Below are 18457 nucleotides of genomic sequence, written 5' to 3'. Positions count from 1 at the left end.
ACGCAAAAAAGAGTAAATTCACTTCCCATAGATTAAAAATATAATGTTTATTCAAAAAAGCACAAATCACGAAATAACTAATCATAATCATATAAATATCATAATATGGTGGAAATATCCAATTAGAAGCGCCACCTGACCTGAATTAGTACACCTAATGGTAATAATAAGTCTATGGGACAGTACTGGGCAGAGAGTGAGATATAGTAAATACGCTATACACTGAATTAAGTATGATAGAGAGATCCACCCTCTAGAACTATATCAATGTACTCAAAAAAGACCACACTCTCTAACACCATGAACCAAGGCCAAATAATAATGAAAAGTCTGGAAAGATAGCTAAAGTAAATAAAGATTATCATACCAGATGGTGACAGGAAAAGTGGACGCTGCCTCCTCGACGTACGTTTCGCCGTTCTGCTTCCTCAGGAGGAGTGGTTTGAATGGGGCTAAAAGGTCAGTTTTTAAAGAGTGAAGTGTCCTATGGAGGGCCTGTCTTAGGGTCATGTGATGCGTGTAGCGAATAGTGGCTCCCTGCGGCGCATGACGAATCAGAAGCAGCCGCATCATATCCGCTTCCGCCCTTCCCCTGAGTCGGAGGCCTGCGAGGGCAGTCACATGCCTCGGACGGCACGGACTGACGTCACCGGCGCACAATCTCCTTGGAGACCGAGGGAAGCTAGCAGGCCGCCTGACCGCCATGCGCACTCAGCCATATTTGCAGCGCTGGAAGACAGCTATTAGAGGTAAAGGAGCTGCAGTAGGAATACAAAGGGAATAAAAAGAAAGGGAAAGAAAAGCACTCGCCCAAGATGTTGACTGTGCAAAAAGATGCTAGAGTGCTAATACATTATAAAGTGCAATATCACATGTGATCATCTATCGGCAATTAATGATTTAAAAATACACGCTGCTAATACATTATAAAGTGCAATATAACATATGATTATTATCAGCAATTAATAATTTCGATTATATTTAAAAAATACAAACCAATGCAATAAAGTGCTAAGTGCATATAAAATATTAATTCATAAATAATATGACAAAGATTTTTTATATAAAAAATTAATGTCAATGAACAATATATTGTTCATTGACATTCCTTTTTTTATATAAAAAATCTTTGCTCAAGGAGATCGTGCGCCGGTGACGTCAGTCCGTGCCGTCCGAGGCATGTGACTGCCCTCGCAGGCGTCCGACTCAATGGAAGGGCGGAAGCGGATATGATGCGGCTGCTTGTGATTCGTCATGCGCCGCAGGGAGCCACTATTCGCTACACGCATCACATGACCCTAAGACAGGCACTCCATAGGACACTTCACGCTTTAAAAACTGACCTTTTAGCCCCATCTCACTCTCTGCCCAGTACTGTCCCATAGACTTATTATTACCATTAGGTGTACTAATTCAGGTCAGGTGGCGCTTCTAATTGGATATTTCCACCATATGCTTACCATTATTATGATATTTATATGATTATGATTTGTTATTTTGTGATTTGTGCTTTTTTGAATAAACATTATATTTTTAATCCATGGGAAGTGAATTTACTCTTTTTTGCGTGGTATTCATTTACTCACCACCACTAGAATATGCTAAGGCACAAACATATCCAGTAGGGTGAAAGTTTCCTTCTCCCTCCTCTACCTAAAACAATGACTAAAAGTAAATCTACTACTTAGCATAGCCATTAACATAACATAACAAAGCAAGCACAGAGAATATGTGTATATGTATCATATACACCTTGGTGCACATAGAGTATAAGGCTATATCTATTCCTCACCAGTAACAGAAGCTTTAGATTTTGGCATTTTGTATCTGGCATTGAGAAAAATCCTTTGTAAACACCTCCTGCAGTGCCTAAGAATTTCACTCGAGAAGGGCGCCGATCAAAGTCAGCTTCCACCGTGTACTGGAGAGCTAAAATTTAGCAAAAGACATAATTATTATTAAATAAATGTATGATTATTTACATACACTCCCTGTTATAGACATGATATAAATTTAAGTGCTTGCAGCCCCCACTAGAGGGAGCTTAGGAGCTTAAAGAAATTTCCAGGCTTTGGTTGCTTTTTAATCAGGCTCCATAGCGTGTGTTACTTAATGAAAGAATCATACGCACCTGCTCCCCGCCGCTCCGCTCCTGTGCCCTAGCTCAGTTAAGTAATCTTTCAGCTGTTTATTTCCAGTGGGGGTATGGACAGGGTCACATGCGCAGCGGTAGCTAATGGCTGGCCTCAGCGGTGATGTGTTCCCAAGCAGCATGTCACTCTTGGGTCATGTGCCACTTGTGGACAAGTTACCACTGAGGCCAGTTATTGGTTGCAGCAGCGCATGGACTCAGTCTGTACTCCGCCTGGAAGTAAATAGGCAGGGGACTGGAATATCATCAAACTGAACCATAGTGCAGGACTGGAGAGATGGACAGCAGGTTAGTATGAGTCTTTCCTTAGGTACCACACACTATGGGACCTAATTAAAAGCGACCAAAACATGAAAGAACCGAATTAATACAATCTATTTATATGGTCAAATTAAAAAAAGTGGAAGCTGCAGACAGTCAGAATTTTATCATTTAACTCTACATCTTTGTAGTGGATTTGGAGCTGTTAACGATGTAAGCTTACATACCACCACAATTACAATATCCACCATAATATCTGGAAGATTTTAGACTGTTTTTCTCCTTTAAAGGGGTTTTTCGAGACTTTTATACTGATGACGTATCCTCTGGATAGGTCATCAGTATCTGATAGGAGGAGGTCCGACACCCGGTGCCCCCGCCGGTCAGCTGTTTGAGAAGGCTGCAGTGCTCGCAGTAGTGCCGCAGCCTTCTCTAGCCCAGTGATGACACGTTCATCGGTCACGTGGCCTAGACGCAGCTAAGTACTATAGAAGTGAATAGGGCTGAGGTGCAATACCAAGCAGTCACGGTACAATATACGGCACTGTGCTTGGTGAGCAGGGAGAAGACCACAGTGCTCACAGGAGCTCCAGTGCCTTCACAAACAGGTGTCAGATCCCACCGATCAGATACTGATGACCTATACAGATGAAAGGTCATCAGTATTTTAATTTTAAGTGCTTATAATAGCTTTCCGAATCTTTGCACACATGCACAGCATCATACACTGGTCTTTACACACTGAAATACTCACTAATGTTCTGTTTGTTACTGGAGTCACCCGTACTTAGCATGTACGAGAAGCAGAGGCGGACATCCATACTGTAATATAGGGGAGCACATATAGAAGAAAAAGGTCAGTGCCATAGGACTGGAGGCTAAAAATATATCATTCTACATTTCCATCAATCCCATGGCTATCCTTATAGGCAATCAACTAGCAGAGCTCACGTTGTGGGAAGGGTCTATGTTACAGCTGCTCAACTTACAGTCTCACATTACTATATCCAAGCGGCGCCGACCTGCTTCCTACTCTCCCCTTCCCAGTGGACCAAGCTGGGGTTGCTCTGTCCCTCCACGCAGGCTGCGGCCTGCTTGTCAGCAAGGCCTCTGCTCATTTGTCCATATAGCCAGTGCCTGCGCACTCTAATCTGCTACTGCCTATGGCTGGCTGCCTTGAGATACTTAAGACCTATTCCCCTGTTTGAGGGTGCTTGAGCAATAGTTTTCCTAGCTTTCTAGTATCCTGTGAAGGTATGTTGCTTCTGTTGTCTGCCCATGTACCAGCTTCTGTCCTTTTCCTGGATACTGACCCGTGCCTGTCTTCCATATTGACCTTTGGCTGCCTGCCCTGACCTCAGACTGTTTATCGGATTGCTCATACTCTCCCTGTTCTTGACTATGGTTTTGCTCTGCACCAGTGTCTGTGACCTCCATGGGTCAATCATACAGAGACTACTCCGGGAAGCAGCTGACTGGTGGTTACCCTACATGGAAGTTCAGATCCTTTCACAGGCGTTAAAGGGTGAAAATCAGGGTACTGCCAGGATAACACCCTTATAATTAGCCCAAAGTCAAATCTCTTGATTTACACAGCACAGTGGTTCCACAGCCACTGTCGTAACAGGCTACTGTCAATCAGTGTACAAAATACCGAGGGGAAATGGAGTAAACCACAACTGAGAGCATGCAACCCCTAAGATGGCCATTAATATGACAAAATATGAGACAACAATGTATTGTTTCCATTCACTGTCAGCAAACAGACCTAAAACTCTAAAAGTATTATAGAAAGTTGCTGAACTTTTCATTTTACAGTATATTAGAAATGAATGAAACTCTCACCATGTTGAAGAAGTACATTTATTGGGGTCCACAAGTGTTGGTGTTACAGAGAACTCTTTTGAGATATTGATAACAGGTCGAGATCTACAAAATAATAATAAGAAATTAGATCAAAGATATTAGATTACTGTTTGTCCATTACTCTCTGTGCATTATCCAAGCAGACACCCCCTGCAACCCACACCATGGCATATCAAAAGTGAGTGCTAGAGAAAGCCTGCAGGCACTGGTCTCAATGATGTATTGGGTTTCTTGCCCTGGATATCAAAAGAAATTTGTACTAGGGTTCCGATGATTCAAGGATATTGTAATACTGATGAAAAGCAACTCACCCATTTTCAGTTGACTAAGAGGTAACAATTTCCTATAAGCTGTGATGGAATCTATATGACAATACTGTATACAGGGAGTGCAGAATTATTAGGCAAGTTGTATTTTTGAGGATTAATTTTATTATTGAACAACAACCATGTTCTCAATGAACCCAAAAAACTCATTAATATCAAAGCTGAATATTTTTGGAAGTAGTTTTTAGTTTGTTTTTAGTTTTAGCTATTTTAGGGGTATATCTGTGTGTGCAGGTGACTATTACTGTGCATAATTATTAGGCAACTTAACAAAAAACAAATATATACCCATTTCAATTATTTATTTTTACCAGTGAAACCAATATAACATCTCAACATTCACAAATATACATTTCTGACATTCAAAAACAAAACAAAAACAAATCAGTGACCAATATAGCCACCTTTCTTTGCAAGGACACTCAAAAGCCTGCCATCCATGGATTCTGTCAGTGTTTTGATCTGTTCACCATCAACATTGCGTGCAGCAGCAACCACAGCCTCCCAGACACTGTTCAGAGAGGTGTACTGTTTTCCCTCCTTGTAAATCTCACATTTGATGATGGACCACAGGTTCTCAATGGGGTTCAGATCAGGTGAACAAGGAGGCCATGTCATTAGATTTTCTTCTTTTATACCCTTTCTTGCCAGCCACGCTGTGGAGTACTTGGACGCGTGTGATGGAGCATTGTCCTGCATGAAAATCATGTTTTTCTTGAAGGATGCAGACTTCTTCCTGTACCACTGCTTGAAGAAGGTGTCTTCCAGAAACTGGCAGTAGGACTGGGAGTTGAGCTTGACTCCATCCTCAACCCGAAAAGGCCCCACAAGCTCATCTTTGATGATACCAGCCCAAACCAGTACTCCACCTCCACCTTGCTGGCGTCTGAGTCGGACTGGAGCTCTCTGCCCTTTACCAATCCAGCCACGGGCCCATCCATCTGGCCCATCAAGACTCACTCTCATTTCATCAGTCCATAAAACCTTAGAAAAATCAGTCTTGAGATATTTCTTGGCCCAGTCTTGACGTTTCAGCTTGTGTGTCTTGTTCAGTGGTGTCACGGCCATGGCTATGACCGTGACTCCTGAACCGCATGCGGTTGTCAGCGGTTCTCTTTGGTGTTCAATCACAGGTGAGGGCTGTGGTATTTGCCTCACCTGTGGTTGCCGCTGGCAACAGTGTGTATGGGCAGCGTAGCAGTCGGAGCTGTGCCATTGCAGCTTGCTACGTTGTGCATGCGGTTTTGTGTGATGTGTGTATGTGTGCACTTGTTGTTAGTTTTTGTGTGCACGTCTCCTTTAAGTTGATGTCTTCCCTTCCCTGGTGCTGGAAGGGTTAACTCCCTTCCCAGTGTGTGTGATGTCACTGGGTGTGTCCAATCCTTGGGTGTGGCCACTTGGGCCTATAAAGACCCTCTCTCTTGCAGAGCTCAGGAGGTTGCTTCAGCATGCTTGCTGATAGCAGCCTCCTGTGTTTGTCATCCGCCAGTGAGAGCCACCACTGTGGTCATAGTTTAAGTTTGAGTTTACAGTTCATAGTATAGTTTTATGTATGCCTATGTCTTTATGTGTGTGTTGTAGCAAGTTTGTCTGTTGGGATTTTCATATGTGTTTGTGCAGCATAACGGTTCTGGATCCCTGTCTGTTTAGGGATCCAGTCAGCAGGGCTGTGGCAGGTTGGTGAATGTCTGTTCACCTGCCATTTCCGTATTGCTGTTTCTGTTCCCCTTTTCCCGTGTCAAGGAGGAGTAGGTTGCCTTACCCAGCTCCTAGCTCAGGGATCTGCGGAGGGTAAGACAGGGCTCCGAGGTTCCGGCGCATGGGCCCTCCTACCTTAAAGGTCGGCCCATGCAGGTTAGGAGTTAGGGTCAGGGTAGGGACGCTGTAGGAGGTGACCTGCTCCCTGTCCTGTGGCTTCATGGCCGAGTAGCTACTTCAACACCTGGCACCTCACGGCTGAGGGTTTCCCCCATCCTCAGCCGTGACAGTATGACCACAGTGGTGGCTCTCACTGGCGGATGACAAACACAGGAGGCTGCTATCAGCAAGCATGCTGAAGCAACCTCCTGAGCTCTGCAAGAGAGAGGGTCTTTATAGGCCCAAGTGGCCACACCCAAGGATTGGACACACCCAGTGACATCACACACACTGGGAAGGGAGTTAACCCTTCCAGCACCAGGGAAGGGAAGACATCAACTTAAAGGAGACGTGCACACAAAAACTAACAACAAGTGCACACATACACACATCACACAAAACCGCATGCACAACGTAGCAAGCTGCAATGGCACAGCTCCGACTGCTACGCTGCCCATACACACTGTTGCCAGCGGCAACCACAGGTGAGGCAAATACCACAGCCCTCACCTGTGATTGAACACCAAAGAGAACCGCTGACAACCGCATGCGGTTCAGGAGTCACGGTCATAGCCATGGCCGTGACAAGTGGTGGTCGTCTTTCAGCCTTTCTTACCTTGGCCATGTCTCTGAGTATTGCACACCTTGTGCTTTTGGGCACTCCAGTGATGTTGCAGCTCTAAAGAATATGGCCAAACTGGTGGCAAGTGGCATCTTGGCAGCTGCACGCTTGACTTTTCTCAGTTCATGGGCAGTTATTTTGCGCCTTGGTTTTTCCACACGCTTCTTGCGACCCTGTTGACTATTTTGAATGAAACGCTTGATTGTTCGATGATCACGCTTCAGAAGCTTTGCAATTTTAAGAGTGCTGCATCCCTCTGCAAGATATCTCACTATTTTTGACTTTTCTGAGCCTGTCAAGTCCTTCTTTTGACCCATTTTGCCAAAGGAAAGTTGCCTAATAATTATGCACACCTGATATAGGGTGTTGATGTCATTAGACCACACCCCTTCTCATTACAGAGATGCACATCACCTAATATGCTTAATTGGTAGTAGGCTTTCGAGCCTATACAGCTTGGAGTAAGACAACATGCATAAAGAGGATGATGTGGTCAAAATACTCATTTGCCTAATAATTCTGTACAGGGTGTAGTCTATTGTGTCATAGCTCTAGTCTAATACAGCTTTAGTCTACAGTATCATAACAGCTTCATAGCCCTAGTCTATTGTATCATAGCGCTAGTCTATTATACAGTACAGACCAAAAGTTTGGACACACCTTCTCATTCAAAGAGTTTTCTTTATTTTCATGACTATGAAGGCATCACAACTATGAATTAACACATGTGGAATTATATACATAACAAACAAGTGTGAAACAACTGAAAATATGTCATATTCTAGGTTCTTCAAAGTAGCCACCTTTGCTTTGATTACTGCTTTGCACACTCTTGGCATTCTCTTGATGAGCTTCAAGAAGTAGTCCCCTGAAATGGTCTTCCAACAGTCTTGAAGGAGTTCCAAGAGATGCTTAGCACTTGTTGGCCCTTTTGCTTTCACTCTGCGGTCCAGCTCACCCCAAACCATCTCGATTGGGTTCAGGTCCGGTGACTGTGGAGGCCAGGTCATCTGGCGCAGCACCCCATCACTCTCCTTCATGGTCAAATAGCCCTTACTTTCAAAGTTTTCCCAATTTTTGGGCTGACTGACTAACCTTAATTTCTTAAAGTAATGATGGCCACTCGTTTTTCTTTACTTAGCTGCTTTTTTCTTGTCATAATACAAATTCTAACAGTCTATTCAGTAGGACTATCAGCTGTGTATCCACCTGACTTCTCCTCAACGCAACTGATGGTCCCAACCCATTTATAAGGCAAGAAATCCCACTTATTAAACCTGACAGGGCACACCTGTGAAGTGAAAACCATTTCAGGGGACTACCTCTTGAAGCTCATCAAGAGAATGCCAAGAGTGTCCAAAGCAGTAATCAAAGCAAAAGGTGGCTACTTTGAAGAACCTAGAATATGACATATTTTCAGTTGTTTCACACTTGTTTGTTATGTATATAATTCCACATGTGTTAATTCATAGTTTTGATGCCTTCAGTGTGAATCTGCAATTTTCATAGTCATGAAAATAAAGAAAACTCTTTGAATGAGAAGGTGTGTCCAAACTTTTGGTCTGTACTGTACATATCCGCTTTGGAAACATGTCCACTATATGATCATAGTCGCAAGACAAAGGAGTAGTACCTGAGCAGTGCCATTTGATCAGATAAACTGCCCACAAGCAGATCTGGGTAGGAATTTCCATCAACATCCATCCCCCCATTCAGAGAATATCCAAACATTTGTATCCCGCCAACCTGAGATCCATCGATTATCTGCAAAGATACATTTTTGATGTTAAAGGGATTTTTTGACACCTGGAATTGGCTTCAGACTACACAGGGTTTGTTTGTACTCTGTTACCATAGAGACAAATAGACCCGCATAGGATAAAACTATGTGAAAAGTTGCTTCAGGGACTTGGCAATACATTACCTGGCTGGGTTTGGATCGAACACCATTAGAATTGCTGATGTAGATATACAGTTTGCCCGTTTCTTCAAAAGGGGCCCCTACAGCCAAGTCTGGACAGAGAAGAATCTGCATTACGCAACATTCACTGATGCTACAATAGGTTACAATATACATTACAGATGCTACTCACCTACAAAACCATCCTGGTTAATATCACCAATATTTGCCACAGCAAAACCAAAACCAGAGTCTGTAGGACCTTGCAACACTAAAGACGGCTTATCAGTGAAACTTCCAACTTCATTGGTGTAAATGTAAACTGCTCCACCAACTTCCTTCCTCTGGTCAAAATAATAGGGAGCACCAACTGCTATGTCTTGCCAACTAAGATGAATTAAGGTAATGAGATCTTAATGAGGTTGAGACAATACAAATGATACCATAACAATTACATAGAACATACAGCGAAACGACTAAAGAGTGTATTAGAAACCCAGATGCTGCTAGCGATTGTCGGGAAGCGTTCCCTCCCGGCAATCAGCAGATAGCTAGCAGAGCATATTACATGCAGCGATGTCCTCCGCAACATGGGGAGGATCCATCGCTATGCTATCACTCATCCCCATGCAGGATAGCGGAGTGCGGGCAGCAGATTAGACAGCGCGATCCGCCATATCTTTCAGCATGCATTTGCTCGTTCATGTTGCTATGTTAATATACTCTTAAGTCTGTAAGTCTACAGTGGAATTCAACAAGTATGGGCGTCTTGTACGAGGTCATAGTTCCCACTATATTGACTGCCATTCTACTACTTACCCATCATTGTTAAAATCAGCCAGGGCAATGATGTTTCCAAAGTAGGACCCCACCTGGTCCCCACTCAGCACCTGTTTCAGTTTTAAGGCTTTCTCCTCCATTTCCATCAGATACACAGCGCCCTTATGGTTCCAACGAGGAGCTCCGGAGACAACAGTGAGTTTATCTTTCGCTAATATGTTCTTGCCAACCTGTACAGAGTACCCTGTGGAAGAGAAGAATAAAATGATTAAAGTTAAAGTATCTAAATCTGAGAAAACATGGGGTGAAAAGTCAAGAGTGCTTCTCCTATCAAACATATTCCTCAGTTTATGATACCATGATCCCCATCTTATGAAATAAGATGCTTACTGTGTAGGCCATAACCAAGTGTATGACCATCTGTCAATGCAAGTGATGGACATTTCCCAAGAACAGTCTTTAACATAATGAAGTATTCTACCATAATAAACCAACTACGAGGACTTGACCCAGTACAAAATCTTTAGCAGGACCCCTACCATGTGCAATTAATACATAATACTGGGGAGTCCTCTCCTACATAACGGAAACGGGATGGATCCGTTTTGCAGCCCATAGACGTCTATTATGACGGAATGAATAGCAGAATGCCTCTAAAGTAGGGATGCTCAACCTGCGGCCCTCCAGCTGTTGCAAAACTACAACTCCCAGCATGCCCTAATAGCTGTAGGCTGTCCAGGCATGCTGGGAATTGTAGTTTTGCAACAGCTGGAGGGCCGCAGGTTGGGCATCCCTGCTCTAAAGGCATTTCGTCATAGAATTGTGTTATGGTCTGTAGTAACGGAATCCATAACGCAATTCACCTTTTACCAGTAAACGAAGCGTGAACGAATTTCATAACCTGAAATTCGCTCATCTCTAATCCTGAGGATAGGTCATCAATATTAAAATCCCAGAAAACCCGTTTAATTTACTGATATAAAGCTCTCCACAGACATAGAATTAAAGTTGTATTCCCACCTCTGCGAACAGCACCTAAGTGGACAATGCAGGTTCCTGAGCCCCGACCTACCTTGTGCAGTGGCCGCATCCAGTTGGAGAATAAATTAAGTGGCTGTACAGTACTCCCCATTCACCGCATGCTGTTTGCCTAACTCCACATAGGTTTGGGTCCAAGAAGTGGGACCCATATCTGTCAAAGATTTGTGATATATCCTTTGGAAGCAGAGTATGCCCCATTAATTAACCACCTCAGCCCCTATAGCTTAAACACACTTAATGACCAGGCCACTTTTTACACTTCTGACCTACACTACTTTGACCGTTTATTGCTCGGTCATGCAACTTACCACCCAAATGAATTTTACCTCCTTTTCTTCTCACTAATAGAGCTTTCATTTGGTGGTATTTCATTGCTGCTGACATTTTTACTTTTTTTGTTATTAATCGAAATTTAACGATTTTTTTTTGCAAAAAAATGACATTTTTCACTTTCAGTTGTAAAATTTTGCAAAAAAAAACGACATCCATATATAAATTTTTCTCTAAATTTATTGTTCTACATGTCTTTGATAAAAAAAAAATGTTTTTGAAGCAGCTCTGACTTTCTGAGCACCTGTCATGTTTCCTGAGGTTCTACAATGGCCAGACAGTACAAACACCCCACAAATGACCCCATTTCGGAAAGTAGACACCCTAAGGTATTCGCTGATGGGCATAGTGAGTTCATAGAACTTTTTATTTTTTGTCACAAGTTAGCGGAAAATGATGATTTATTTATTTATTTATTTTTTTCTTACAAAGTCTCATATTCCACTAACTTGTAACAAAAAATAAAAACTTCTATGAACTCACTATGCCCATCAGCGAATACCTTGGGGTGTCTTCTTTCCAAAATGGGGTCACTTGTGGGGTAGTTATACTGCCCTGGCATTTTAGGGGCCCAAATGCGTGAGAAGTAGTTTGAAATCAAAATCTGTAAAAAAAATGGCCGGTGAAATCCGAAAGGTGCTCTTTGGAATGTGGCCCCCTTTGCCCACCTAGGCTGCAAAAAAGTGTCACACATGTGGTATCTCCGTATTCAGGAGAAGTTGGGCAATGTGTTTTGGGGTGTCATTTTACATATACCCATGCTGGGTGAGAGAAATATCTTGGCAAAAGACAACTTTTCCCATTTTTTTTATACAAAGTTGGCATTTGACCAAGATATTTATTTTTTACAGATTTTGATTTTAAACTACTTACCACACATTTGGGCCGCTAGAATGCCAGGGCAGTATAACTACCCCACAAGTGACCCCATTTTGGAAAGAAGACACCCCAAGGTATTCCGTGAGGGGCATGGCGAGTTCCTAGAATTTTTTATTTTTTGTCAGTGGATCCGTAAAAATCATACGGACGTCTGAATGGAGCCTTACAAGGGGGTGATCAATGACAGGGGGGTGATCAGGGAGTCTATTTGGGGTGATCACCCCCCTGTAAGGCTCCATTCAGACGCCTGTATGTGTTTTGCGGATCCGATCCATGTATCAGTGGATCCGTAAAAAACATACGGACATCTGAATGCAGCCTTACAGGGGGGTGATCAATGACAGGGGGGGTGATCGATGACAGGGGGGTGATCAGGGAGTCTATATGGGGTGATCACCTCCGTCATTGATCACTCCCCTGTAAGGCTCCATTCAGATGTCCGTATGTGTTTTGCGGATCTGATCCATGTATCAGTGGATCCGTAAAAATCATACCGACATCTGAATGCAGCCTTACAGGGGGGTGATCAATGACAGGGGGGTGATCAATGACAGGGGGGTGATCAGGGAGTCTATATGGGGTGATCACCTCCGTCATTGATCACTCCCCTGTAAGGCTCCATTCAGATGTCCGTACGTGTTTTGCGGATCCAATCCATGTATCAGTGGATCCGTAAAAATCATACGGACATCTGAATGCAGCCTTACAGGGGGGTGATCAATGACAGGGGGGTGATCAATGACAGGGGGGTGATCAGGGAGTCTATATGGGGTGATCACCTCCGTCATTGATCACTCCCCTGTAAGGCTCCATTCAGATGTCCGTACGTGTTTTGCGGATCCAATCCATGTATCAGTGGATCCGTAAAAATCATACGGACATCTGAATGCAGCCTTACAGGGGGGTGATCAATGACATGGGGGTGATCAATGACAGGGGGGTGATCAGGGAGTCTATATGGGGTGATCAGGGGTGATCAAGGGTGATCAAGGGTAAATAAGGGGTTAATAAGTGACGGGGGGGGGGGGGTGTAGTGTAGTGTAGTGGTGCTTGGTGCAACATATTACTGAGCTACCCGTGTCCTCTGGTGGTCGATCCAAACAAAGGGGACCACCAGAGGACCAGGTAGCAGGTATATTAGATGCTGTTATCAAAACAGCGTCTAATATACCTGTTAGGGGTTAAAAAAATCACATCTCCAGCCTGCTAGCGAACGATCGCCGCTGGCAGGCTGGAGATCCACTCTCTTACCTTCCGTTCCTGTGAGCGCGCGTGCCTGTGTGCGCGCGTTCACAGGAAATCTCGGCTCACGCGAGATGACGCGTATATGCGTCGCTGAGCGCAGGGCTGCCACCTCCGGAACGCGAATCTGCGTTAGGCGGTCCGGAGGTGGTTAATCACATGCTGACTACATGCAGCCACCACTAGAGGGAGCTAAGGATCTAACTATATACTGCGTTCATCTCAATAATAAGACAGTAAGCTCATATGTTCCCCTAGAGGCGTCTGCAGGCAGCCAGCAGGTTTTAAGAGAGATGTCCCATTACATAAAATTATCCTCTATAGAGAATCATGTTTACTCACTTATATAGCACTGACATATTCCCTGTCAGTATGTCTTTGGAGTGTGGGAAGAAACCGGAGTACTTAGAGGAAATCCAAGCAAACAGGGAGAACATACAGTACAAACTACATGTAGATGTTGTCTTTGGTCATATTCGAACCTAGGACCCCAGGGCTGCATGGCACCAGTGCTGCCCAAATAAGTGTCTTATTATCGTGGATCTGACCTCTAAGGCCCCTGCTGATCACATGAACAGGGGCACATGTTCTCCATTTGAATGGAGCGGCAGTCACGCATGTGCTCCATTCAACTCTTTGGGAGTGCCATAGATAGTCTAGCAATTATACTAAAAATGTGATGGGGTCTGTCTTGGTGGCAGGTTCACTATAAATAACATCTGTCACCATGAAATCTGCAGGCAGCAGAAGAAAAGGCGACAGGTTCTCTTTAAATACAGAATTTACAAAGTCTTGGGCATATAAGAGGCGGGTAGAGTGATTGTCTTCGTTCTGGTCTTGGCAGTCATGTAGCCATTACTATATAATGTGTTACAATAACAGGATAAATAAATGCATATTTTCTTATCACGTCTGTCTGGGAGTTCATGTCTCCCTTGGTTTTTGCTTGTAAATCTTCCATTAAAATATACAGTATATGGGTTGACCACTAATAGGGCAGTTTATTAACATACCCTTGGTCAGATGTTTTCTCTGTCAGTTATTTCCATTTTAGCCACACTGGGGTTACCACAATGCTACAACATGGAGCCATCTCTGTCAAACAATTTTGAGTTATTACCTTTGAAATTGCCCTTATTCTGTAGTTTGCAGAAACACCCCATATGTGGCCGTAAACTACTGTACGGGCACACGGCAGGGCGTAGAGGGAAAGAGGCGCCGTGTGGTTTTTGGAAGGCAGATTTAGCTGGACTGGTTTATTGACACCATGTCCCATTTGAAGCCCCCCTGATGCACCCCTAGAGTAGAAACTCCAAAAAAAAGTGACCCCATCTAAGAAACTACACCCCTCAAGGTATTCAAAGCTGATTTTACAAACTTTGTTAACCCTTTAGGTGTTCCTCAACAGTTTACGGCAAATGCTCCGCCGCCTTGGGGGCTCATCATCATCGCTTGATGATGAGGAGGACGCGGATGACAAAAGGAAAGTGGGGTTATCCTCGTCCTCACTGGGGCTCTCGGAGTCGGAGGCAAGCTGGGCGTATGCCTCCTCGGCCGATAACATCCGGCGGGCCATAGGGGAGTGTGTGTGTGTGCGTGTGCGGAAATCTTTATTTAGTGTGCGTGTGTGTGGGGGCACGGGTGTTCGCGTACTTATCCCTAAAACTAACAGGAAAAAAAAACACGCTAAATTTAAAAAAAGCCCCAAAAATGGCTCCTCTCTCCTCGCTCCCGGACACAGAAAGGAGGAGGAGAGGAGAGCTGCAGCAAGTTAAACCTCCCGCGTCATGTGTCCTTAAGTACCAGGACATCATGACGTACCGGTACGTCATATGTCCCTAAGAGGTTAACCTACAGCACAGCCCCTTTTAATGGGCAAAAGTATTAACGAAGTAATGATTATGCTGTAGTGCCCTTTAAGAAAACACACCTAAAAAAGAGAGAGTGAAAAAACTAACGGGTGAAATGAGTCACATTGACAAGTAGAGTGAGAAAGCTGTCTATACAACAAGTCCTGACTAAAGCTCAGGCATTCCTTACAGCTTAGAGTGATCCATACTCTAAAATGACATAAACTTTAACCGCAATTCCAAGTAAGATTTAATGCGTGAATAATGGGTGTAGTGCTCATGATGACAGGTCAACTGTCTAATAGATATGTACAGCTAATTAGACAACATCTGTCAATATGCCCTATTTGACCATATAGATATCATGGGGTGGGGGGGGCGGGGCATCTCTATGAGCCAGAACAGAGTGACATGGAGATCAGCTCCCTCCCTGACTTATCCATACTTTACACGGATGGCCAGTCATTGGACACATTTATAAACGCTACAGTACATTTGTCCTGCAATGACAGTATATACTGAGACGCAGCTTCCCTGGGCCATATAAGCAGACTAAAAAGCTGGATGACCACCTCTGGAATAGTGGTCATACTGGTTAACCAATGAAAGAACAGTCCTGGATTAGATTGTTTGGTCACCCCATCCAGCTTAAATAACTAAGGGCACAGTTCACTAGAATAGGGGGGTACAATTAGAGGTGGGAGGTAACTAATAGGGTTGCGTATCCTCTCTGCCATGAGCTTCCTCAGCAATACAAACGGGCTCATACCACACTTCCATGCCCAAAACACTGTTTAGTGTGGGACATCTTGACTAGGAGGTCCATATGTAGAACAGATAATAAGGGGGTTTACAGCTATATTGCAATCAGCATGGTATATGGGTTTAGATATTAAGGTTGGTTTACTTGAAAGCATTCAGGCTTCCCCAGATCCATGGTAGCGCTGATGAGAGAGGCACCTGACACAACTAATTCTTATATAATGTACTGACATTTTGCTATGAAAAGTGAAGGAAACCCTGCCCCTGAGTAAAGCCTTATACTTTTGGAGAGATTGTACAAGTTGATGCACCACAGACTAATGACACTGCATTAATACTGTTTATGACAAAACTAACCGCGCCACTGGGTTTTGGAGGGGCCTGTTTGCCAGCCTCCTGCCCCAGGATTATGGCCCATACTAACTTTGAAGGAGAAGACAGACCGGCCGCACAGCCTAAATCTGTGGAACTGTTTTGGGCAGGAAAGCCATGCTTGCGGTCGGCCAAATGTGACTTCCATGGAATTCGGGAACCCCTGCTTGGATCTGGGTGATTTTTGGATATGTTGTTCGCCCAGAATTATGGGGATATGTTGGGTTTTGAGGTATTTTCTGTGTTTTGGGAAAAATGTGTGTTTTCTGCCTGTGATTAAGTTATCCCATTATGTTCAGTAATTGTATCACAGGCAGAGCCCAATGTGTTTTGTTAATTGTGTTTGGTAATTGTATCACAGGCAATGCCCCTTCTATTTTGTTGATTGTGTCACAGACAGGGGGGGAGGGGATTTTGTGTACAATTGCTGGAAAGGTTTCAATACTGTAAATGCATGTGATTGGCTAATGTATAAACTGTTGCAGTCTTCCACAAGGTCCCCAGGGGAAGTGTCTCTTGCTGGAAGACTTACATAAAAGGCTGGCATGTAGCCCCATTAAAGGTGCCTGTTTTACCCTCAACTTAGAGCCTCGTCTCATGTGTGGGGGGGAAAGGCTGTATCTACACTGGGGAATGCTATACGCTGTATACTCCCCTGGCTATACTCGCTGAGCTCTTTTAAGAGCTTGTTCCTGCATCGCTCTCTGGAGCCTGGAGCCTTGTCGTAGGTCCAGGGTGGGTAGGAGACGGCGAGACCCCATCCAAGCTGCGGCGGTTCGTGGGGTCTGCAGTGCTTACGGTGTCAAGTGGAGTGCCTGGATGCTCATCAACGGAGGTACCCAGTCGGGGTGCCAGGAGATCCGTTACACTGTTCATGTGCCATTTGTGAAGACCAGCCATGAAGAAGTTTGCTATCCACCTAATTCCCCTGTAATCATTACCATGTGGCTTAGCCAAATGAATCTGTAATATCTACAGTAATATCTACGTTGGAACAAGGATTATAGGACCAGGTGGTTTGGAACTCAACCTATGTATACCTAGATGGCACTGGTACGATCTAATGACAAAAACTTCCTGCTCTGGCTAACGTAAAACTCTGTAATTGCACCACTTCTTTTACCAACCACCTTGAATAGCAATTTGATTATTGTCATCAAGTGTTGCACTCAAGTTCAATAAAACAAGAACTCACAAGTCCCCAACACTCAGCTTATTGCACCTCTGGTCAGTCAAAGTTCCACCTATGTTCCCTTGCTATCTGTCTACACAGTTTTTCCCATCAGGTAGCAAAGTAGCACAAACATCAAAAATAGTATCTCCAAAATAGACAATGGTACAATAATTACCCAAGTAGATGTTAGATAGACCCTCCTTCGGGAACGAGGTTTCCATTAAATCCCAGTTATCTCTCTGTAGAACATAGTCTGTACCTGAAATAAATGATGAAACAAAAAAAAAAACATCAATTCTTTTTAAGCCTTTTTCCATGAAAACATGTAATTCACACATTTACTCATAAACACATCTTTCTATGTTATTTATGGAGATGTCCTACCTTGCCAGTTGTAGGCACCTGGAGCTCCAAAGTACAACATGTTTTCAGTGATGCCTCCACTGATGCCCATTTGGCACATGCCAGTATTCTGGTGGTCACTGCTAGCGTCACACATCTCATAATGATAGGTCTGCCAGTCATCGATATCACTGTATCCCAAGTCATTTCCCCGTACGTAGCACTTGCCTATCATCTTCAGTTGTTCTCCAGACTTCAAGACTACAGAGTACCGATGGGCACACATCTGGCAATGAGATATTAAGGAAAGAAATTAATTCTATACATCTTCATATAGTGTGCTCTTAGGCCTAGCTATAATGTTATATTTTAATCTTGAATAATCAAGATCAAACAATCCTCTCTAATGGTCTAGTTAACACATACGGACATAGATTTTTGGGCTTTGAGGACAATGGGATTTTTTCATTTTTTTAATCACTGAATTACAAGAGCGAAAACTTTTCATTTTTTCTGTTGAGGTAGCTGTATGTGGGCAGGGCCTAATAGGCATATACAGGTGGCAGACCTGGGGGCCTTGTTTAGGTCCCTGGCTTCCCCTGAAACCTATTGGCGACCCGTGATGAGACTGACAGGGTGACAGAGGTAGACCCCTCTGTCCAAACATTTAGATGCCACAGTCGCTATTGACTATAGCATCT

General features: G+C 43.8%; 1 protein-coding gene across 1 annotated transcript in view; it reads right to left on the bottom strand.

The window, feature by feature from the left end:
* Positions 1-18457, bottom strand: part of ITGA3 (integrin subunit alpha 3) — a 75660-nt gene that overhangs the window by 20748 nt on the left and 36455 nt on the right. The window contains exons 4-12 of the mRNA XM_040435049.1: positions 17799-18042; positions 17590-17673; positions 9804-10008; positions 9178-9371; positions 9009-9097; positions 8718-8848; positions 4259-4342; positions 3168-3235; positions 1793-1929 (exon numbers count right to left, since the gene is read on the bottom strand). Of these exons, the coding sequence (XP_040290983.1) occupies positions 1793-1929; positions 3168-3235; positions 4259-4342; positions 8718-8848; positions 9009-9097; positions 9178-9371; positions 9804-10008; positions 17590-17673; positions 17799-18042 (1236 nt within the window). The remainder of the gene's footprint in view (positions 1-1792; positions 1930-3167; positions 3236-4258; positions 4343-8717; positions 8849-9008; positions 9098-9177; positions 9372-9803; positions 10009-17589; positions 17674-17798; positions 18043-18457) is intronic.

This window comes from Bufo bufo, chromosome 6 (genome assembly GCF_905171765.1).
Source record: "Bufo bufo chromosome 6, aBufBuf1.1, whole genome shotgun sequence".
NCBI lineage: Eukaryota > Metazoa > Chordata > Amphibia > Anura > Bufonidae > Bufo > Bufo bufo.
Note: the sequence above shows the minus strand (reverse complement) of the source record. Positions and strands in the feature narration are given on the sequence as shown.